The following is a 24,496-nucleotide window of genomic DNA, read 5'->3' on the forward strand; positions in this document are numbered from 1 at the left end:
TTATATATAAAGAGAAATATACAAGTTAAGTACTAACGTTAAGTACTAGCACATAGACGCGTTTATAAGTATTTACAAAGGAAGAAATTTGTCGACAACAGTTAAATTAATCATTTCCATTTAGAGTAATCATTTCATTTCCGAAAAGTTTCACATACATCGTACATTTTGCTATTAAAATTAAGAACTTCTCGGACAGTGTGATCTACTAGCAGACTGTAGATTTTTACGCAAATTGATATTTTTATGGACACAAGTAGAAAAGTAGGATGTAAGTAGGAATTCGTTTCGTTTACTTTATTACGGATATTTTACATTTTATTTTTATCTTTGTCTATTATTTGCAATCTTTTTACTCTCTATGTACATTTTCTACATCTTTAAATTTCTTATAAACAAAAATTTGCAATCTACCGATCATTTTCCAAGCTCATTCATTGGCTTATCTTAGTAACTCGCCCCAAAAAGTCTCATGTTCTCAAAGAATAAAGAAAATTTTGTAATCCCCCCACCCCCAAAAAAAGTATATAAATACCTAAATACTTGAATTATCGTTCGATAAGGATTTTCGTTATCAACCGGTAGAATTACAGGCAATTTGAAAATGTCTAGCAGGGAAGAGTGGTATCGCGTACGATTGCAACGATAAAAGTTCGAAGTCCATCGACGTGCACGAACCTTGGAGCGTCGCGCAATTAAAACGCGTGTTTAAAATCGGTCGAATTAAAATCCATTATCAGAAGGTGATCGGTTAATACTTAGAGGCGACCGTTTAACGCCGGCACTCGTGTTAATACGCCCCTATCGGCATTAATCTGCTCGTAATTTCGCTATACATCGGCTGACATGGAGGAATGCAGCGTTACAATGGGGTTTGATAAATCGTAATGGACACGTGATTTACATGAAAATTCATGACGCGTTACGTGTTTATTTCTTTATTGCAACACCTTCTTCCCCTTCCTCTCTTTCTCTTTGCATATTCCTTGTCGTGTTTGCTTCTCACCGTGTTACTATCAAGAAACAAAACCTTCGTGCCGGTGTCAACTTTTAATATTCAACGCGTTCGGGTTTCTTGTCGCGTCGAGGAAGGTTCTTCTTCCATTGAACTTTCCTCCCCTCCTTCGACTACACGAATAAAATAAATTTCGAATGTGCACACGTACACGAGTCCCCGACCGATGATTCATGATCCAGCCAGCCAAATTCAGAGGATCCAACGCCAGCGTCGTTCTTTTTCGTTCGCGAAACGAGGTCCAACTTTCGATCTTTCGCCATGCTGTCCGCTTTTCTCTCCTCGATATTTACTTCTTACCGTGAGCGAAATTATCTTACGATCCTGCATTCCTTTCGCATTATACGCATTTAATAGTTTGCGTGGCAAATTGGCATGGTCTAAAATTCTAGTCGCGTGTTTTCAATACGCACCAGCCCATTTTCCACTAATAACATAATTCAGCATATAGTAATCGACATTTCTACTAAGGTATGCGCGTACGTGAATTTCTATTCTCTCGGTGAAATTCCAAGCTGCCCTGAATCTCAAAGTTCAAGATTTCCCTCGATCTAAAATCTTGCAGATAAAAAACGTCGAAACGAGTACGTTGATAAATGTAAGTAACGGAACGTGTAACGACAGAATACGATTTATAAAAGGTACTCGATATCAACTTTGGGAAGCGAGTGTAAAATAACTTTAGCTTTAGCTCGTATCGAGAGACGCTTTCTACGACTCTCCCACCGAATGATTTCCCATTTTTTCGAATCAACCGCGTTGGATTCGCAGCTCAGAAAAATAATAGCTAACCTTAATGGATTGCACTTCAACTCTGGCAATATATCGACGTATTTCAACAAAAAATAAATGAGAAAATTAATAAAAAGAGAAAAACATAGATCTACGCGTGAAAGGTGATTGAGGGAAACGATGGCGGAAGGTGGATATGGTGAGCAAACGCGTTTCGAGGCTGTGCCTCGTGCCACGCTCCCAGCAGGCTCTGAAACTCGTCAATTGGCCGTTTTACGAAGCGGCTCGGCCGTGTTCCGTGTGATTTATAGCCGCGAGATGGCCCGATTTCTGGTATACATCCTAGAACGGGAGCCTCATTATTTCGTGCACCCTGTAATTTGTCCACTCGTCGTGTGCCCCGGCCGCCGATCCCGAATGGATTCCAGCGCTTTCTCGCAACCGTCTCGGAGGGCCGTTACGAGGCGGCGTTTAGCCCCTTCTAAGCCGTTCATTTCCTTGCTCGTTGATAAACTTGTGTTTACAAACTGATCGTGTACGCTCGTCCAAGCCGATTGAGTCGTTCAGGTGAAATCGACCTGCTGCTGTCGTCGTCTGTACCGCTCTCGTTCGCCACCGCGACTCGTCTCTGTCTTCGTTTAGACGTGGAAATTGCGGAGGATTTATTTGGACATTGCGAAGACAGCGACCGGATCGTTGCCTTATTTGATAGTCTGTCTATTTTGGATGGACAGCGCGAGATTACAGAGAATCATGGTGATTTAGGATGTAAAGTCGCGGAAAGCAATTGGTTAACCCTTTCGAGATTAACGCGAGAATACGTCACGCAAATTATCGGGTATAGTTAACGATTAAACGTCTTATTCACAACGCGGTAACGTACGTTCTCCGACAGGATATTAGAAATCTAATACCTTACAGTAGATAGTAAATCTAACGCCTTGTCTCCACTTATTAAAATAAATTATTAATGTCCAATTAAATGCACTTTGCCAATCGAATCTACTTATCCGAACCTGAACGCCAATCATGTAATTTCCAATTATATACACGAATTGTTTTTTACTCATTTGTACTCAAACGATCAAAGCGATCGCTTGATAGTGCCAAATTAACAAACTACTCTTCCTTTGTTAATCTCTGATCGACAAAATTTCTATCAAATTTCTATAAAAAATTCTATTCGTCGAAGATGTTATCATGGACAGATCAACGGCGAATAAGAAGAGGGAAGTGCAGAAAATTTGTTCGAAACGAGCGTTGATTTTTGCCATGGTTTTACGGCTGCACGGCGATTGCACGAAAGAGTTTTACGTAAGTCTGGCAGGCAGACGTAACACACAAGCGAATCTGCCAATCACGGCTGGGCTCGGATCCTTATGCAAGGAGCATGATTGGCCGAGTCATTTATGGATTAGACGTCTTACGCAAATCTCTCGTTCTCTCTCTTCGGCAGCACACCGCGGAACACACGTTTGGCGTTTGTCCGTCCCATGTTCGCTCAAAGTGCTTCGTGATTTCGTACGCTGAAGCACGGGACTGTGGTCCTGTTTAATATTCCATTTTTCTGATTGACGATAATTAGTGCATTAGAGTGACGTTTCAACAGATGAGCGGCTAATGAATATTAATGCACTGTTTAATGGAATTGATCGGTGCGCGTCGGCTCTGTGATTACATCACACGCGTTGCAGTTAGACAGCCACCCGGTAAAACAGGATCCCGAGGTTTTATTTCGGTGTCTAGCATATGTGTCTGGCTTTTTCCCCTTGGCAAACAGTTAAAGTACTTTTCGTGCTCGGAAAAATCCAGGTTTATTTATTTACTTGGTTATTAACAATTATTACATTTATTTGGTTACATAGAAGTCTGTCAGTTTGATATCAGATACCGGTAGTGAAGAGAATCGAAACGAACAGAGAGGTACAGGAAAGATAAGAGGAATAGAAAATATAATAGAGGAATAGATTTTGAATTCGATTTTAAATTCGATTTTAATACCGACAAGCGATAGTGTTTTATCAGAGAAGGTTCGACGCTTGATAGCAGTTTCCTTTGAGGGAACAAGGAAGCAGCTGCAAAAACCACCTGTGGACATTTCGATGAACCACATTGAATAAGATCGCGGTTTTCGGGAAATATAATATCGCGATTGATTTTCAACCCGCCACCTTTATCTCTTATTATCGGCGACGCGCATTTCCGTTGTTTTTATTTAAGTCGCGATAAAATCAGCGCACAAGAGCAGATATGCGAAGCAGAGTTGACTTTCACCGGCGACGGTTTGCCGCCGCTTCGCTTTGCCGTGTTGCGAGGGTTGCATTTCGATATTTCAATTCGCCGTTGATGTTGATTAATACGTGTTGATAAACTTTCCTCGACGCGTAGGAATGCTAAACCACTAGGATACGTATATTCCCATTCAGTTTTCTCACGCGTTGCACGCGTTTGAAACTTTAAGGCCAGCTAGTGTTTGGAATATCGGAATGATAGAATTCTCAACCCTCTCTGAACAAATTAATACGTTTACATGTATCTTCCTCTAAAAAAATTTACTCTGTACTCGGATAATATTTGTCCGTATCTTCAATCCGCGATTTTATTGTCCTGTTTTATACACTGGAACATACCGAATAGCCAAATAACAATTCTTTTCCAAGTTTAATTTCTTCGTAGCGAGATAAAACTATCATTCAACTATCCAATATCATTCGCTGAAACCATACGAATTGAAAATAATTCGAAATGAATGTAACATCAAACGAAGAAACTTCTAATTTGTCACAGAAAATCTCCGCGATCCCCTCCATGGATCCACCTTTTACGCCCAATTAATACCGCGATTCGCCACGCTTAATAATAACCATGCTGCCTTAACCACTGTTACAAACGTTGCACAGAAAAACATCGGCGTAAAAAGCACGATGTTGACGAATCCCGGAATCACTACACCACCGAACAGTGTGTATCGTAACTGGTCGAATCACAGCGTGAAATTGCCGATGGCCGCATATAAAAAAGGGCTGGGTCGGCAAGGGCAAAAGGGGGTTCGGCGGGGACTAGGAATCGAGGGCGGAAACCACAAAACCGCAAACATCCTCTGCGTTCAACGGACAATCATATCATTACGTTCTGCGGTTCCGTCATTCTGACACCTCGTTCCGACCCGTCATTTGTCATCGACGTTGCACTTTGCTGCACCGCGACCGCTTAAGAAGCGTGCACCTCCATTCATAGCGGCGGTTTTCCTGATTGCACGAAAGACAAACCGCACGCCCCTTTTTAGAACCTGCTGAAACCGCTTTTAATTTTCCCCCGTACAAGAAAAAAGAGAACGCTACTTTTATAATTACTTTTTTTTTTTCATGTTACGGTGGTTAGTACCTTTACTTTGTTATCTTTATGCTTTGGGGTGTAAGCGTAATTGTTCGCGGATGTTCCAAGGTTGTTGTCCGTTAAACGGCTTGTTGTTCTATCGGATAAAAGTAGGAGTAGGTTTTATTGTTAGGTATTTGTGGTTGATCGGTGCGGCGAGATTGAACCTGTGACGATCAGGCCATATATGTGGTGAAAGTGATCGTTTATGTTGGTCCTTTTTACGCTGCTTCGGTGTTTGTTAGGTTGTACGTTTATAACAGGTGGAAACCCGATATTTTTTTCCAATACGCATTTAAAAGTAGACGTTTATTGAGCAATTACGCACAGTGCAGGCACGGTCTTGTATTAAGAATTACGCTTTTAATTAGCACCTTGTAAGTAGACCTGCTTCACGGTTCATTAAAATTCATAATACCCATCCTTCTGCGATCATACAACGATCAAACTTCCAATTACGGAAACGACTGCTCCTAGGAAGTTCGACAGCCACGTATTTATGTATATACTTATGCATGTACGATATCATAAATCGCAAATATTGCGATAATCGTTCGATCCATAATATCGCAAAACCGAGTGAGCTTCTTCAACCACGCAGCACTAATTAAATCGATACAATCTCTTAGGGACGAAAAGAACGCCACTCTTTTCCCTCGGCGTCGGTAAACACGCACATAGTTTAATTCCATTGTTTCACGAGTGACGGTAATGGTTCGTTGATACATGTTACGCAATAATTAAGCACAGCCGAGACAAGTCAACTTTTAACTTTGCTTTTCCTTCCGCGATTTAATGTAATGTTCATTCGACCGTTTTGTTGGTAACCGTTGCGATTAGGCTAATAGGTGAAAATAGAAACCCCTCTCGGGGTACGATAGAAAACGCAGAACGACTCAACAAACGGAAAGAAAATGGAGGGTGATGGCAGGATTGCTCTCTTTCTGTTTTTCTTTGTTTTTTCTCTGGTTTGGAATTAAAAACAGGATGGGACTGGGGTTTGAAAATACACGGAGGGCTTCATGGTGGACGGAAGAAAAGAGAACGAAAGAGGGCACGAGGGAAGCTCGTTTTTTTTTTTTTTTTTTGTCGGCTAGACGGTTCAGCTCAGCTCGACTCGGCTCGCAGAGTCGTTGCTCGCGGCGGCTCCGCGTCAATTTGTCGAAATTCGTTCCGATTCGTTTTATGTCTGCCACGCCGCGAGACGCGACCCGCTACCATGCGTACACAATGCCTCTGCCCATAGTGCTACCACGTATCTTGGTTCCACCGTGTAGCCGTTTCGTCGACGATTCGTCTCGAGACCTCCCGAGGACGCGTAAAAATTCGTTCATCTCTCTTTCGTTGGTAAGAAAGGTGGTAAGAAAGAGAAGAAGGTCGTTTTCGTGCTTTTCCCTTTTCTCTTCCTCTTTTTTCTTTTCTCTTCGCTATCCTCTGCCTGTGACCGCACCACCGAGAAATTGTTCGTTTCCCGCTGGGAATTGTTTGGCGATTAGAGCACGATAATTGAGCGATTAAGGCTGCTGCACGTTGTCAGGGTTTTCGGAAGAAATGCGGGCCCGTATCGTGCCTTCTGTGAAATTCTACTTGCTGGTAGGATATCGAACAATAACCATTCATATAATCTAGAAAATAATATCGTATATACTTGTATAGTTTTTGATAGCTATATACCTGATTAAGAAAGACATACACACGATGCGAGGAAACTCGCCGTCTTTTCAAATCAGAAAGAATTGTAGTAATTAAAGAAGAACAGAAAATAATAAAAAAATAAATAATTTACGAGCAAACACATCAATAACTTAGCAAACGAGGTAGCATTATCCTTAGACTAACTCAGCGGTCATTTCCTTTTCCTCCGCTTTATTCATTTATTACGTACTACGTTTAAAAATACTAATAAGCCTTTCTTGCCTTAAGCTCGATCTTGCAATCAACTATTTACATATATGTTGTAAATCATAAGCCGAAAGGTTGTATATCGTCACGGGTATATCTGTTTCTATCTTTTCCTTCTCCTTTTTTTTTTTTTTTTTTTTATACAGATACACTCGTGTTGCGTGCACTTTAAATCAAGAGCTCGGTCCCTTCCAGGTTGCAACGTGTGGTTGCACCAGCATCGACTAATCTTATCTTATCCGGTGATCCTCCTAATGCCGCGGTGTAACCGCGCTCGGTACGCAACACGCTTGAGAACACCATGGAAATATTCTTTTCGCCCCATGATTCAAAATAAAAGCGTTTAGTGCAAATACAACTTGCGGCGGATGTTCACGATCGCGTTGATACAAGAAACGGGATAGTTAAGGCGCGAAATAGAAAACCTAAGGCGAGACTTTATGGCAACACGTCGATCGAACACCTTCGTTAATTGACGCGTTCTTCCATTCTCTTTTCTCTTTTCTTCGATTTCTTTCAACGAGCGTGACGACGACATTCGTTTGCTCGCGGAGCAATCACTCAATTAGAAAAGCGTCGCCGGGAGAAGAAAAATATCGTCGCCCCTGGCGAAAAACCACGTGAATCGGCCACGAGCTACGTGTAAACGTCGATGGACTTATCGGACAACGCTCGTAAGAACGCTGGCCGTCGGACAGCGAAAGGATTCACCTTACGACTTTAACACGAACGAACGATTGTTATTTTTTGGTGAACGTTGATTGGCCTGCGAATCAAGTCGTTCTATAATCGGAAACGTCTATGTAATGGAATTAAAAATGTTGATACAGGGTGATCAATTTTAGTCGCTTGTAGTTTCTGCAAATGTAAATATTGCCACCTAATGACAAAATACGCAATCACTTAGTTACCAACTCAATATGATACAACTTATTAAAAAAGAAAAAAAAAAAGAAGAAGAAATGATATATCTGTGGCAGGTAAAATGTTTCTCTTTATTATTATATTACTTATATTATGATCGATTTGTAATCTTTGTATATAAATTTTAAGATTTGAAAATCCTTGTGCATATTCGTGGTTTTTATAAAGCATGTAAATAAAGTATTTTTTCATATACTTTTACCTCCTTTGTTACAAATTTTTCACCTTAGTCGTAGTCGATAGTTATACCCGCGTAGTGTTAATCGCTAGTGTATTACGCTTACGTACAGTTTATTACGCTGATATCGCAAGTAAATAATTTAGATAAACAGAAAAAACACTCTAATCTCTATTATTTTATTACACAACGAAATACTTGTATTTGTTGTGTAATAGAAGTTGTAGCTATTTTTTCCACCGAGGACAACACATTTTTTGTTTTTATCTAGTGACGCATTCAATAAGCGCCGCTTTCACCATTTCGTCGTTGTTTTCGCGGCTCTTATCTACATCTTCGATAGTATTTAATCGCGTTTTAATCAAAGATATCGTTTTCCGTTCTATGGATAAATTTATTAGACGTTAAATACATGTCCATCTCCGTGTTCCTTCCTTTTACCAAAAGAAAGTCGACCAAATGAAAAGTCAAGCAGGAGTATTCAAAAGGAAAAAAAAGTCGCTCGAGAAATGAAACGAGTTTGTCGACAGTCATGGAGTTAATTAATACTTCGAAATCCTCTCACGAAATACATTTGCTTGAGTTCTGGTTGAATTGGTAGGTTGCAGGCATTTATCTCACCGTGGCTTTCTCTTGCTGTGTTACAGACACCCCTTGTTCCCGCTTCTTGCGTTGATTTTCGAGAAGTGCGAGCTGGCGACGTGTACACCGCGCGAACCCGGCGTCGCGGGCGGTGACGTATGCTCGTCAGAAAGCTTCAACGAGGACATCGCTGTTTTCTCTAAACAGGTACGTGTCTCCAATTCATATTTTGAATATCCAATCGAGATCGTATCGATAGCGTGAGGAAGAATATTTCTATTTTAAAGATTCTATCCTTCTATCTATCTCTATTTTATTTATTTTATTAATTTTTATCTATTTTTATCAATTTTTATTAATTAAAGCTTCTCAAGAATACTTGAATTTAGTTGGACAACATAAAGAATTAAGGTCAGTATAGACGAATTTCACAAACGAACCTAGGTAGAACTAACGCGGGACTCCAAAATACTCTCGCCCCTCGTAATTCGAAAACTAGAAACAGCGGTCCATTCCCCTGGTTTCCCCAATCCTATTCAACAATATCGTCGTCGCTCAGATACTTCGTGAGAGAATGTTCAAATGTAACCTCTCCTAGGTCTCCGAAAAGAGGAAGAAAAAGAAAGGGAGAAAGATTTGAAGCTGCTCTAAATGAGTCACGACTCACTCGACACGTCCTTTCCACTCCGACAACGAAATAGCGTTGCGCGACCATGGATGTAACCCGTGGGATGTTTAGGGTCCGAAAGAGCGCTGGCTCTCATCGTTGGGACTTATTTTTAGGAATTCCGGCCAGCCAGTCGACGACGAGCATCGAGCGAAAGATCGTTCAGGGCCGCGTTCTTCGTGGTTTGCCGCGGCCAACCAACCGGAAGAAGACTCGTATTCACGTTGTTGTTAGCGCGGCATGCTCCTTTCCTCCTGCTTTCTCACTCTTCGTTCCTAGTTTTTCTCCCTTAGGTATTTCTGTCTTCGTCGACGTTTCTCACTCTGGTAACTCACCTGAGGCGAGTCCTGTCAAGGACACACGCGTAGGTAACCGGAGAACCTATACGCGAAATCATTTCGGCCTTTTAAAAACACACCGTTTCGCCATTTACGTTCCTTAGCCCAGGCCGACGAGAAAGGTGTTCGTAGATCGGTCTTCAAGCACGTTCAACCGTATACATCCGTAATTGTATCTGGATGGTATACGTTCTGAGATGTCGATGGATTTGTCGTCCCGAATAAGTTATCTACTTCTTGTGTTTAGAAAAACGAAGATTCGTAGCAAAGAAACGGAAAAGATGGTGTTCCTCATAGGTAATGATAGAACGGTTTCGCAAAGACACGGAATAGTCATGGATAATTCGCCGGTGCAAAACAAAGCGGAGGCGATTAAGTCGAGCCGACAGTCCGAACGATAAAAATGTTGCCTTGGTGGTTCTTTGCGCGTCTAGTCGATGCAAATGAATGCAGCACATTTAGATTGAGGGATATCGACGCCTATGTATATCGTAGAGTTGGATAGCCATGTTGTTCGTGGGTTATCTTTGCATAAAATTGCACTTCTGCCTTCGACGAAACGCTCCTTGGTTTCTCTTGCCTGGCACGGCTGGCTAATTATTCCAGGCGAGCGCCGTGCGAGCGCGGTTCTCGATGGCTTTAAACGTTCGAGAGGGTACGAAGGGTTACGTGCGATTTCATTGAGCGCGTCACAGATGGAAAAATCAGCTGATAGGTCGTAACGTTCAAATATAGAGCGTCGGTAACACGGTAGCAACGGACTCGAGCCACGGATACGCACAGATAACGATAAGAGTTAAACCTGGCCGCAAGGTAGGATAAGGAGTGAGCTTGGTTCTTCGCGTTAATTCCATGCTGCGTCATTGTTTCGGCGTCGTGTATATGATTTGAAAACAAACTATGCGCCTTTTTTTTTAAGACCGAGTTTATGAATGTCTGCGATTCTTCTTTATCCTCGATCGCCTAGTATTCTCGTTAAATCGTTCACCCGTTCTATTATTTATCCGCGGCATGTCGACATTATACCGAGCGAGACAACAGCGCTATTCTCGAAGAAGTCCGTTAGAATTGCGAAATTGACATGACATTTGCATCTTAATAAGGTGCATAGTATTACGCGGTTGGACGAGGGACGAAGAGGGAGCAAAGCACAGAAAAGGAAAAAAATATTGAAAAAAGGATAGCCAAAGGCTCCGTCGCGCTTCTCTCAACGCGGTCGCGTATTGCGAGTCGTCGTTATGCCGCGTGTAGTAAATTGCGCGCCGCCTTTTGCTCGTATCCCTTCCTATCCGCGGCGATCCACGCCGTGCAAACGTATCTCTTTTTCTCGTTGACGCTCTTTCACGCAGGGACCTCGTATTTCAACCGTGCTATCGACGCAATTAATTTCCCTTTCTGTCCGTTGGAAGCGAGCAACGTCGTGAAGAGACGTCGTTATACCTCGCGCGCCTCTGTCACTATCTTCTCGAGAAGATGAAGAAGATTGCGCGACGCTGCGAAAAACTTTCGAAACGAGGAAGTGGTGTCACAGTGTATGCCCTCGCCCGTGGGACGTGTCCCGCTAATTCAGAGATTACGCCGCGGTCCCCACAGAGCGGATAAACAAATTGTCAAGGGGGACAGCCGGTCACCCTGTTGTCGCGATGGTGTTCCCCCATTTCTTCCCAGTACAGATAATGAATTTTGATATCGAGTCAACACGGTCGTTATGAAATTTTTTGTACATTCATCTTCTCGTTTCTTCTTGGTTGCTCGTAAGAATGATACTGAGAGTTAAATTCATTTTGCTAGTCCATGGTCGTCAACGCGAAGATTACACCGGCGATTATAGCGAAATCCGTGCCGCCTCGCCCATTCGTTCTTTACTTGCCATCGATCTGTCGTCACCGATGTCTAGGCAGGTCGTTTTATAATGTCGGAGGTGGAGGGGTCAGGGAGGTGAGGTTATGTACACGCACACCGGCGGTACACGTGAAAAGATAAGCAGGTGACAATCCTCTTGCGGTGGTTTTCGAGGCGTGTCGTTCGAGCCCTTTTACACTCCGTCGATACTTGGACGGAGGGAGATATAGTAGGGCCGGTGCGCGCGACAAAAGGGCCGCGCGCGCCTCGCGTACACGGGATTATTCGTCCGCGTTTCGTTTTCGTTGCGTGCGCGGCATAGGAGCGGGCGCATGCGTCGTAGTTCGGCGGCGGCGGTCGGCGCATGCGCAGTCTCAGTCACGGCACGACCACCGCCGCCGCCAAGTCGTGAGAAGCGACGAACCGTGGCGAGAGCACAGCACGTTGGAGGGGGCAGAGAGAAGGGGTGCTCCGCAGCCGGTGGAGAGAGCGCTGCTCATTTTCTGCCATTGTAAATTGATCTATTCAATGGGGCCTGGCATTATCCCGTGCGGTCCACGCATCGTGCGTGCCCTATGGGGCCCCGATACATTCCACACGCAACCCAGTTCCCCGTGGTCCGCGCGCTCCCTTTTTGCGCCCGCGTTGCCTTCGAGCTATTCGGTTTTGGCCTCTCCGCGTTCAGCCCAGGCTGGTGGCTGCCTGCGACGTAGCAGCGCGCACCGCAGGAGCGTCCTGCTGCGCCACGTTACGCGCATTGTTGTGCCCTTTTTTACCAGATGGATCGGCTGTCCCAGTTTTCGTGCCCACCGTGGGCGCTCCGCTGTGAAAATTTCGCTTTCGTCGGCGTCCCGTTGCGACGTGTTGCGCTTCGCCGCGCCCAAATTAATCGCGCGTCCAAGGTAGCATCGACGCTCTTTTATTGCGTGGCTGAAAAACTCGTTCGACGAAATTCTTCGCCTTAGCACTGAAAAGGGGATTTATTCGCACGGCCTGCAGCAACGAATTAAAGTTTAAGCCACTTCGCGAGGTATTCACACTACCTGGAATGCATACGTCACTACTCTTTCAGACACTCGAACTGTGGTGACCTGCAACGTCAGTACAACGTCACTGCATTGACCCAATTCGTAAAGACAATAACGGTATAGAAAGGTGACGTATGGAAAAGTGCCGCATAAGGATCCGTTGTGATTTATTGTTGCAATTAGATTTCACCTCCGGGGTCATTAAACCCTTGTAAAACGTTAGCCCCCGCACTTAGACGGCTTGACTAATGCGACCACAAAACAGGCACGTCCGCCGAGCGCGCTACCTGCTTTCCCGTCCCGAAGGTGCAGACACCATTTCCCAGGAATTTATATATTTGCCTCTCTTCTTTTCCTTTGGTGGAAGCATTTATAGGCATTTACATAGAATCATGCAATCTGTTTGGTTAAAGGATTTTCGAAGTGTTTATGAGACTTAAGTCAATTAGGAACGAATTAATGAATTGTTTACGAGTATAATTTTTAACAATCGGCGTCTCAATAACCGCATCGATGACGTGTAGCATTCGAGGACGCTTCATTCCCCCTGCCCCGAGCACGAGGGGTAGTGTAAACAAGCGCAAAGCCGGATTATCATAATCGCGATAACGGCATCCGCGACATCTCTTTTGTCGCGCAGCCAGAGGCGTGATCGTCGCTTCCAAAGATCGATGATGCATCATCGAGTTATCTACGCTACCGGTCTTTCCATGCGAAGGTCGGTTCGTTTGTTCTACAGTAATCATACGATTTTACGAATCCTTCTGTCTCTCTCTCATTTTGTGGAATGGAAAAATTTAATAGACTCGCACTTTATTACTCGCTTTATTGGCCGCTTATAAAACGATGCAATTAAACGCGATTACACAGAATTCCAGAGCGTTGAACGATCGCAGGTTCCGTTTCTGGCTTATCGATGCTTTGTGAACGGCGCGGCGTGCTGATCGATTCGAAGGTAATTAACCAAACGCAGCTCACCCGCGAAAGCTGTGTAAGATTTTTCAAGCTCATTGCTTAGTGCAATACTTCTCATTGGTTTTCGTATTATTCTTCCATTTTATCGTCCAAGAATTATTTTCTTCGTTATTCAACCATAAACGGTATTTAAGGCTGTTACATATTACTACATATGTTTTACACTCACCTGGCTCCCCTCTGTTATCTTTACTAATCGCTCAATTGTTATCTTTTCGTTCGAAGACCAATCGATTATCCTATGGTCTATTTTAAATACACACATAATTTTATAACTACTTCGACTAAGGTAAATGGAATTTTACAACGATCAATTTAAATAGTAGATAATTCTATAGAACACTTTAATAAATTTAGAACAGCATTTTATCTTCTATAATTGCAATTAATCATAGCGTCCATGACAAAATAGTTTCCTTTTACAGCTTTCTGTGTCATGTTCGTCAGGGTAATTCCAATTTCTTTTCGAATTGGCACTCGTGCAAATAATAAATTGTACAGTTATTTTAAATTTCTTTACAATCGCCAAGTAAAACTAAGAAGGGTGACCATCAGAATCAAGGCCTCCGGGGAAAGTTAACAAGCATTGAAGTTTAGGTTTACGTCACGTGGAAAGGGCCGAATATATATATATATATATATATATATACCTTCTCGTCCAGTCAGGTTCGACAGGTTTTTGTCTATTGTTTTATTGCGGCAGCGTGCCTTTTGCCTAGCCACTTTGGAACATGGTATACTTGCTATTTCCACCGGACGTTTTAGGCGAGGTGCAAAGATCTCGTAAAGTTTACGTAGAGTGCAATTTGCTTTATTATGCGAAGACAGTTAAAGACTACTGGTTTCGGGGCCCAAGGACTATCTTCCGAAACTGACCTTCTATTTTAATTTCTCGTCGATTTCAGTAAAATACCGACAAATTCTTACAAATGACTTAACAAATCGTTCCAAAATTCCTGTCATTTGCGTCTCATGGTCGAAGATGGAAGCTTGGGATAGAAGAAAGGTACGTTTTTGGTGGCTTTAAAGCGATGGCCAAGGAAACAGAAGTAACAGCCAGACGGATGAGCAGCTGCTTCGTATATCTTTCGACGGGATCGTCGTACACCACGAATGGCTACGTGCATACCAGCTAGTCCTAAATAGACGTGCTGGAGCGAGAACATTTTCTAAATATTATCGCTCAATACATATTTTTATCTCGTGGTCGATGGAGATGTTGTATAGACCCCGCGGAATTTCTCTCTGACGTATTCTATATTTATTATTTTTCTCCAGCAGGCTGTCCGTTTTTTCCCTGTTGCCTACAGCGAAGAAAAGAAAAACGAAGGTGTTCAGATATACTTTGTTCATATTTTTAACGGTAACACTTTGCCTTGCCGTCGAAATTTTCACATGGTTAGAGAAAGTTTATCTCAACGGCGCCTTCGTCGAAGTCGGATGTGTCTTCATCTCATTCACGAGTTGGCGTGCGATAAATATGGACCATCTCGGATATTTAACGGCAAACAACGTCACATTAATAGCTTTCGTATTGCTTTATACATATGTATGCATGGGCTCAATTAGCTGTCACTCGCAGCCCCTCTACCTCTAATCGTCGTGATACAGTCGTCTCAATCATTCACGATAGAAGGCGCAAACTTTCATGTAGATTTTACTTTATCTTTATACCGAAACGATTAACCTCAATACTATCTCTATTTCTTACATGTTCCACGTAAAATTCTACGGTAGCACGATAAATTATACGTTTATTCGTGACCAGTGGTCGAATAGCTGATGATAAGGAACGAAATTCAAAAGGATGGGAGAGAGAAAGAGAGGCAGGAGACGAAACTGCTTACAATTTGTAATCGTCGTGGCTACCTGAACGGGCGTTTAGTTTGCCGCTTGGGGATCGCCGAAAAACTACAGTGACAGGACCCTGCAAGAACTAGTTTCCCCACTACGAACAGTTGACAGTATTTTTGTGAAGCGTACGAGACGCCTTCATTATCCATACACCCAATGCGAAAGGAACTCCCATTCAGAATTCAGACTCATGAATACGCTTCTCGAACCCGTTCCCAGAATTCTCGCGATTGCGTTCCGTACGTCGAGCTCCGTCGTCGACCGGTAATTCGATTTTAACGTTCAACCCGTTTTTTTTTTTTTCACCTGGATTCCCCCTTTTGGTCGCTGGACTCTGTATATCTAAATTATTGGGGGAAATTTTTTATTCGCTGAAAAAACGATTTTATAAATTGTTATGCAATAGGAAACAGAGAGATAAATTTTGATTGGGAATTTAAGAATTATGTGTGGCGCTTTAGAAAACTATAGTCTGTTCATTACGCTTTAATGCGGTTACTAAAATTCATTTTTAATAGCCGTTTTCTTCATCCATCATGTATAGTTCCAAATTGATTCGTCCTTCGATGTCAAATTGGCGACGAGAAAAAGTCAATATGACGAAAATCCAATCAAATTTTTTTATCAAATTTACACATTCGAACAATAAGTTCGTCCACATCACGTGTCAGTAACGAAGCAACGTTAAATTAAAACAAGAAATGGATGAAGGTTATACGTCGAACCTATATCAGAGAAAATTAAGAAAAGTTAATGTTCTTCACGTCATGGAGCACTTCTCGGCCCTCTTAATTCCTTTCTCCCATAGAAAACCGCGGGAACTGATTACGAAACTTCATTGGGTATCCTCTTTCGATATACCGATCAGAGAAACAATATCGAGGACCGTGGCGGCGCGGGAAGAATGTTAACGATATTCATCCGAGAGTCGGGGACGAGCGATCTAATCAGATGGCGCGGTTCGGTGTCGAGAGAGCATAATCTGCTGCGGTCCGTCGGTGGATTCCACGAGATTAACCGGTACTTCCATCAAGATTTGTCGTTCGTCTTGTTCCTTCTTTTTTTCCTTGGATCCCGGCTCGCTTCCTTTCAGTAAGAACACCGTGGGTCCAATTAAGAGCGAGCCCCGAGCATCGAGCGGTCTCGGGCATCGAGCTCTCTCCCCCGTGCATTCTGTTTCCATTCTGATCGGCACTATGCGGCGCCATGAAAATGCTTGAGAATCTCCTCGTCTCGTTCCTCTCTCGTTTTTCACCGTTTCCCCTCTTTTACGCATCCCCGATGGTCGGAACTGTTCTCTCGCGCGCTTCAGAGAATTCCATCGCGTTCACCGACGCGTTTCCGTTTCTATACGTACGAATTGAACTGTAGGGGTCCAATTAAGAGAAACCACGCGGAGGAAATCACTTAGAGAGAGACACTAGGAACAGCGAATCCCATGGACAGCCATGAGGTGCACGGGAATAGAATAAAATAATGGTAAAAAAGGGATATGGAACGAATGATCGATCTAAGAGAAGGAGAACCAGGACGTACAAGATAAAAGAACGCGCGTGTACGCATATACAACTGGGCAAGATACGATCGTCTCTATAGTTTTAATACAGTAATTACCACCGAACCTAATTGTTAAAGATTCTTACGTGTGTGCTTGTGTGTTACAGATCAGACAAGAAAAACCCTACTACATCGCGGATCCGGAGGTCGATTCGCTGGTGAGTACATTCGTGTTACATATATATATATATATAATTTTATCATTCACAGTGATACAGATTTTTCCACTAGCCACGAATGACAATTTCCTTACCGATAGACGTTTTCTTTCTTTATCGTTGATGTTTCTTTGTTTCGTTCCGTACGCTCGACTCATTCAAAGGCTAATCGTTCTGTTTTATCTGACGATCGCTACTGGCCACCCGGCGCGTTCCTTTTGAAGAATGACGATGGAAAAAATCGCCGCCTTATATACGGGAAACATTTAATCGTCGATGGAAATTAAGGGAGGGGAAAACAAACTGCTAGAAAAATCAAACCGGACGTTGCTACGAAGTTTCCGTAAACTCAGCTTGTAACTAGGTTGGACTTGGATATCTGATAATTGAAAAAAGGGAGTTGCTTCGTCAGAAATTTGAAAATTAGTCTTTTTACATCGCTGTAGAAAGAAACATCCTGGCCGTACAGAGTTATTGTTATTACTCCCTACGAAGTTCATAACTTACGAGACTTATGGAAAATTCAGTATGAACAGCTCGTAAAGCAAAACGCGTGTGAAGCCAGGGAAGGGTGATAATTAAAAAAGAAACGAGACACGAGGACACGTTGCTGGTGCGCCTTTGTTTTCTCGTGCGTTGGCCGGCAGCCATTCGAATGGCAGACCTTCGAAACACCGGAGGAAGAAATATTTCAAAAGACCCTTCGCGTTCTCCGATCGAGATAACGGACAGTGGCCTTTTTAAATATCTCGGATGTATTCCTTGCTGGTCGAGGACGTGTATGAGGCCCATCGATGCTCGGACCAGCTCAACGTCGACCTGCCATTATGGATTCCTTCTTCCAGACAGCGCTGTCCCTGTTCTGGTCACTTAGTTTTCTTTTCTTTCGATTTTCGCGTATATACGGCTGCATATGAATTCTTATTAATACAACAGAATGTTGTCCGATAATAAAATTTACACACGCGCTTACGTTCGATGTTTCCAAAATGTTTATGTCTTTTGACGCTGCATACGAAAACAAACATAGATATGTCGATTACTTCGCTCGTATGCTTCGATAAAACCATATAAAATGCATTGTTGAGGACGTAAAAATGTTGAAGTCCAAAGAAAAGTAGCGTATTAGACATTTATGGCTATATTCGTTTCCAGACCTGATTTCTAACCATCCTTGAAAGAGCGACACCGAACCGCCACTACGATATTTCATCATAAAGTTCATTCAACGAAGTGAAGGCCTTATAGAGGCGCGTCGTCTGCACGGGAAAAGGTGTCGCGCGTTTTCGAATATTCGCTCGTAATTCAAAATTGGATATATCGAGCGTGTTAATGGTGAACCGGTGTACGTTGTTTCACGTTGGCTCTCTTTTTTTGTTGTTCTGTTTTGTTGCATTTTTTCCTGCTTTTTTCGCAGAGCGAACGCTCGTGGTGGTGCAGCGGTGGAAAAAAAGGGGGAGAAGGAAAACGGACGACGAGGATGCATTTCGTTGACGTTGTTCGCATCGTTGGCCTCAATTTTTCAAAATGTCACGCCCGTTATCTGAGCTGTCAGGACGGCATCGGTCCGCGCGCAAACATCCACGCAAGGTGTACCGACTCGCATCTCGCGCCGCTGTTGTCACAACTGTCGCTCGGTCTCGATCTGCTGAAACAGAAAACGAACGAAATCAAACAGAAAAAAAAAGATGAAATACGAAAAAAAAAATCGAAACAGAATGGAACAAAAATAAAAAATAGGGAAAAGGGAGAACCGCGTGAAAAAGGACGGGAAAAGCACGCGAGAGGAAAAAAACGAGCAAGATATATTTTACTATAGTTACCGATGGTGTTGTGTGCCTCTGTAGTTTCGCATCATCGAAAGAGCCGCGTCGAATTATGCATCCGTGATATTAAATAAATGTAAGCATGAAACGGCCAGATACGCGTTTCATCTAAATTTTAAAAGGAAATGAGACTGGACGCTTCGATGATTTCGCAGTGACGCGTTGGAATTAACTGTTACTACGTGCTTTCAAATGTTCTTTACCTCCATATTTGGTAGCTCGAGTACATATTATTGCATTCAACGAACGTATAAAGTCCCTTTTAGGTTTTATACAATTCTGTCTTCTTTTCATTGAACACATGGTTTAGTGAAGTTTATTATTTACTAAAGAAATGTTAGTAAGAAGATATGTAGTTTGAAATTAAATTAAAATTTTAAATTTGTAGTTTCCAGCCGATTTTAATCAAAGAATGAAGCGATAGTTAACACGATTCTTTGAGATCACTTTTCTATTCCCTTTCGGGGGCTCAAGTTCCTTTCCACGGACATTATTGCTCCAATTACGCCATTATTACACCTGTTGTTACAAAAGCAATAATTCAAAGCGTTTCGTGCAAGAAACCCCAATCATAACAAACCAGTTTAATTATCAATCACTAAATTGTCGCCCAAATCATTTTCAAATCTCGTATACCTTTCATCACTATGCACACCGTTCCTCTATCTTTCTGGTCGTGGAATTTTCCCAAACAAAATGACCATTGCCTTTCTGATTTCTTCGAAAGTAACGCTATTACAAAGACCCGCGGATCGAATTCAATAAAAAATTCGAAGAGTGCAGGAAGGTCGAAGAGAATCGAAAAATCGTAGTCGTGGATCGGCGTAGCTCGTTCGCCGGCAAAAGCCAGTAGCGTGGCTTCATTAAGCCCGTGGCAAATCGCAATCTACGAGCAATGAGCTTCTATCGTAAAGAACAGGCACGTAACGTCCGCGGTTTTTGCTGTCCGCGCCCTTTGCCCGCCTCCTCTCGTTCCCCTTCTTTTCATCCTTTCTCGGGGCCCTTTTTTCTTCCCTCCCCTTTCTCGCCGACACACGGGTCCTCTCTTCTCTCTGCTCTGTCTCGCGAGAGATGGCCGTCGATCGACAGAAGCCCGGTTTTTGCCACGATTATTTCGCCGAACGGAAAGTGCTTCGCCACGAGTACTCCGTTACAGAGGTCCGGATCTACACACGCGAGAGACGTCGACCTGTGTCTGTTGATTGGAAAGGTCGCCTGGAAACGACGTGGTGACACGGTCGAGGGAACAGCCACGAAAGGGCTCGAGATGGCAGAAAATTCGACGCAGCTGTGGTGGTCCCCAGGAAAGCCCCGGGAAAGCGTAGGAAAGGAGCCTCGTTTCAGCTGGGCTTAGCTCGGTGCAACACAAAGGAAATTGTTGCGCTGTTCCTGAGTGTTTCCGAGCTTCAGAATCGTTCAGTCGTGTAGTGCGATTTGTGGTTGAATCGATCGTTTCGGATTATTCTTTATTTTGAAAGTCTCGTTGGACCGCACAGTGAAGAAATTCGGGGAGATTTCTGAAAAAGAAAAAAAAAATGGACTTATTAATCTATGAGAAGTATATAGAATTATCGAGCGTATTTCCTAGTCAAATACTTGGTCTATTTTATAAAGTATTTTTATTCATTTCGTAAATCGAAGAAAGCAAGATTCTGTTTCAATCTTATTATTAATTGTACAAACGAAAAGAGTTTAAGGTGTTTTAAAAAGATGTTTAACAAAATTGAAATGAGAAACCTGTCGCACCAATGAGAATTCATTCATATTCTGTTCAAACTCAAAACGCTTTTCTAAAAAAAGACGTTTCATTAGAAAAATATCAGTGGATCGAAAATGATCGAAGGAACCTAACGATATTAAGTCCTTACGAAAAATAAAAATTAAAAGCTCATACATATTTTGCTCGATCATCATTTTTTCTTGTGAACTCTTCCTTCCCGAAGATCCTCGATATCAAAACGAAATAATTCTCGTTCAGTCAGCTGTCTTGGCAGGATGGTTGTTTCTTCGTCTTTAGAACGCGAATGACGCCCCAGAACAGGACAAACGATACTTGTATCGCGAGTACATCGAATGTCGAGCAGTCCTCTTCTTTCATTCCTTCTACCTTTAACCTTCGACAACGGCATGCAAAACGGAGTCGGGGAGTTGTTCTATGCCGGAAGAGGCACGTACATACAATGGCAGACAAGGTAAGGCGTGTAGCGAGCTCGTTCTCTCAATTCAACGAAGGTCAAGGGTTTCCCTCTGGGTTAAAAACGAGAATCCACGTTCGCCCTCTGCGAATTCTTTGACCACGAAGAAAGCATGCTCTCCATTTGTTCCGCTGGAATCCATGTTTTCCAGCTGGCATGCGGATCTTATCTGAGGCATTCCGATGGCACGAAAATATCCAGCGTAGCCTTCAAAAAGTCTCTTTTTAAGTCGCCCCTCCTGTTCCTCTAATTCCATCGAACCTTATCTTTCGTGTACTTTCTCTCTCCCTTGTTTCGTGTTATCTGGATGGGTGTTAGTAGGCTTATTTTCGCCAATCTTGATGGAGATCGGAAGCTTTTCGATGGTTAGAGACCCCTCAGTTTATAATGATTCTTGACAAATACCTCTCGTGCTGAGGGGAATTTTGACTTATCAAGGCCTAGCGTTGTGCCAATGTAATACTTGCAAGTTTTTCTCCATTTCTATTTTTAAGTTTTGTCTCCATTTATAGTTTTAAATTTTGCTCTTTTTTCTAACAAAGTGATTATAAACAGGAATTCCAAAGACTTGCTTATTTTAACAATTTTATGAAATTCGAGGCAAATGTTTAACTTGCTTTTCTGATAATAATATTACGTTTACGCAACTTCTCCGCTCAGCTCTTAAAGAATCAGCTAATTTCTACTTTTTACAAAATATTTCTCACGTGTTGTCCTGTCGTAACTAATAAAAATTAATTCTCCACACTTCGATATAGCTTTTTAAAAATCTTCCAAAATCATTGCTATCCATCACTCAAATGTTCAAATTTATGGCTAATTTTTCCCGCCATTTCCGTGATCTTCACGAAGAAGCAATGCGGTGGAGTCGCGCTAAAGGTCGAAACCTCGCGTCGTGGGCGGAGGAAACGATGGTCAAAACATCTTCCACGGCGTCATAAATGAAACGAGGAATGGTCTTATGCTGTTTCGACCGCGGAAGAGAGCAAAGCAAGCATACGAGAGTTTGAGTAACGTTTGTTAGAGGACCTCTGTGAAGGGATCTGCCCTCGCACACGCGCTTTAAATAATACTCCCATTAGCATAAGCGAGAAATGAGCCAATGAGATGCTAATTGCCGCTCTCGCGTTTCGAGAATAATTATTACCATGAGGATACTTAACTCGCTCGGACGTTAGCCACCGGTTGACGACGTTCTCCATGTTGCTTCTTCGGAGGGGGAACCGATTCGTGTGGAGCCACTTTTTACATGCGCCAATACTTGCACGATTTTGGATTTGCTTAGTTTCCGTCCGGATTGAAACATGGAACAACTACAATTTGGAGGTATCTGGATTTTTAGAAGCAGAAAATAGGAAATATGCTGAGAATGATTTATTATTATTACGTTTTTACGTTATTACGTCCCATAAAGAAAAACACAACGCCAATGATGTACACATATCTTTTTATGGCAATAAAGATAGTGCCATACGATAGGTACGCTATCATCTATCTATATTTTTTTAGTAGTATTACTCAGTAGTATTATTTTCCGTACATTTCTTATGGCAATTTATGGTATTCATTAGTTGTTGGTTCTTTCATTGGCATGAAAAATTATCACTGATCATAATATGAGAAATCCGGTTACGGGGAGTTAATGGCTGTTCTACCCTCTAATCCAAATATAATTCCAAATAGACCCGAGACATTAAAATGATCTAGTCGGGCTTGGTAGCTTCTCGCCTGTGTTTTGACTTATCGAATACAATCAACGATACATTGCACATAGTTTGAGAAGAATCTTAAATATTCGATTCTTATTTAACCGCTTTAGAAAGACTACAGAATTTTAAACAATTTTCCTGCATCATTAGGACATTGTCAAAAGAATATAAAATTCTGGTATAAACGAAGCTTCTCTTTAATTTACTTTCCTTAAATTATCTTAAATACTTGTCTTAAATTTCAGCGTACTATAGTTCGCGTTATTATATCATTGAATTCATCGTCAAAAACGAATTCACCTCGAAAGGGATAAAAACGCGAGAGCGAAAATATTGGAGGATCTGTATAAAATTCGTAGTTGACGTTCGTTAAAAAGTGAAAGTCAAAGAACGAGTAATCCACGAACGAAGTCATTGGAACCTGAAAGTATATTGGCCGAGGATCGTCTTGTAATGAGAGGGCGACCTCGAATGGGTTAAAGTCGTTCGTTTCCGCGTGGAATTGGTGTCCTTCTAGTCCGCTCCAGACGGTTATCGACAACGAACTCGAAGAGGAAGAAGCTATAAATTCTTGGCGAGTCGTTATTTTCTTCCCATAGGAGGCATCAGAAATTGTACAGCGGTCGCAGGGCTGTTTTTACCGACGCGTTGCAAAATGGAGAAGTATCGTAGTATCTATAGGTCGGCCAACGTCTATCACGGGCAAGGTACACAAAGAAGCTAATTACGTGGCGGGGAAAACGCGTATCGTTTGAATGGATGTTAGACGAAAAAATGAGACGAAGTGCAGCGTCAATGATTAATGGATAAATCGAGAGGATGCACGAATGTAATAACACGTAGACAGAGGAAAACAAGAAGATTGACTAATCCTCACGACGCATATTTACTATGATAGTACAAAGAAAATATCGCGTGTTAATGAGAATCGAGGATCTAAGATATATAAATATAAACATCTATTTTCTTTGCCGTATCTCATCTGTCATATCAGAAATTACATTTTCCGTTTCTTTCTTGATGATTTTCATATCCGATGTTAAATTTCTTTGCAAGTTTTGGACCGTTTCCAATTCCGCCATCTGTTCTATGAAACATTTCTCATTAACTGGCTCGGTGTTTGTAATTGATATATCGAAAAACTGAAGTTTCGTTTTTTCATCGGCGATGAGATAAACCATTTAATAAAATAACAGAAAGTGGAATTATTGCGTGAAATTGCAAAGATTGAGGAAACGAAAGTCGATTAATGAGGTGATCTCAAGCATGTAATAATCTGTGATGTTCGATTAATAAGAGGATGCGAAAGGTTCGTGCGAGTACTTACACGTCGTGGAATCGATGTGTGAAGAGAGGGCGCGTAATGGCGCGAAAAAGAAGGCAGCAGATTTTCAATTGGAATGCATTAAATATGCCTGGAATTATTCCTTGACACGTTGAACGAGAACCGATGATTTCCGGCAGGAATATTTTATTCGTGCGTGCCCTAGCATACCGTCTATCAATTTGTTACACATCAATTTGTGTCGATCAAATATTTATTAATTGATCTCTCGTTCGCCGAGCCACTGTTAATATTACACGCGAAATACGAGATTTTTCCTCACGAGATATTCTCTTACCTGCACGTTGCCAAGAT

The 24,496-nt window shown here is 42.3% G+C and overlaps 1 protein-coding gene across 8 annotated transcripts in view; it reads left to right on the forward strand.

Annotated features, from left to right (window-relative positions):
- The window catches only part of Hth (Meis homeobox homothorax), a 507,314-nt gene that overhangs the window by 15,629 nt on the left and 467,189 nt on the right, over positions 1 to 24,496 (forward strand). For all 8 annotated transcript variants that reach the window (XM_072013316.1, XM_072013317.1, XM_072013319.1 and 5 more), the window contains exons 3-4: positions 8,774 to 8,915; positions 17,077 to 17,127. In XM_072013316.1, coding sequence (XP_071869417.1) covers positions 8,774 to 8,915; positions 17,077 to 17,127 — 193 coding nt within the window. The remainder of the gene's footprint in view (positions 1 to 8,773; positions 8,916 to 17,076; positions 17,128 to 24,496) is intronic.

This window comes from Bombus fervidus, chromosome 11, assembly GCF_041682495.2.
Source record: "Bombus fervidus isolate BK054 chromosome 11, iyBomFerv1, whole genome shotgun sequence".
Classification (NCBI taxonomy): domain Eukaryota; kingdom Metazoa; phylum Arthropoda; class Insecta; order Hymenoptera; family Apidae; genus Bombus; species Bombus fervidus.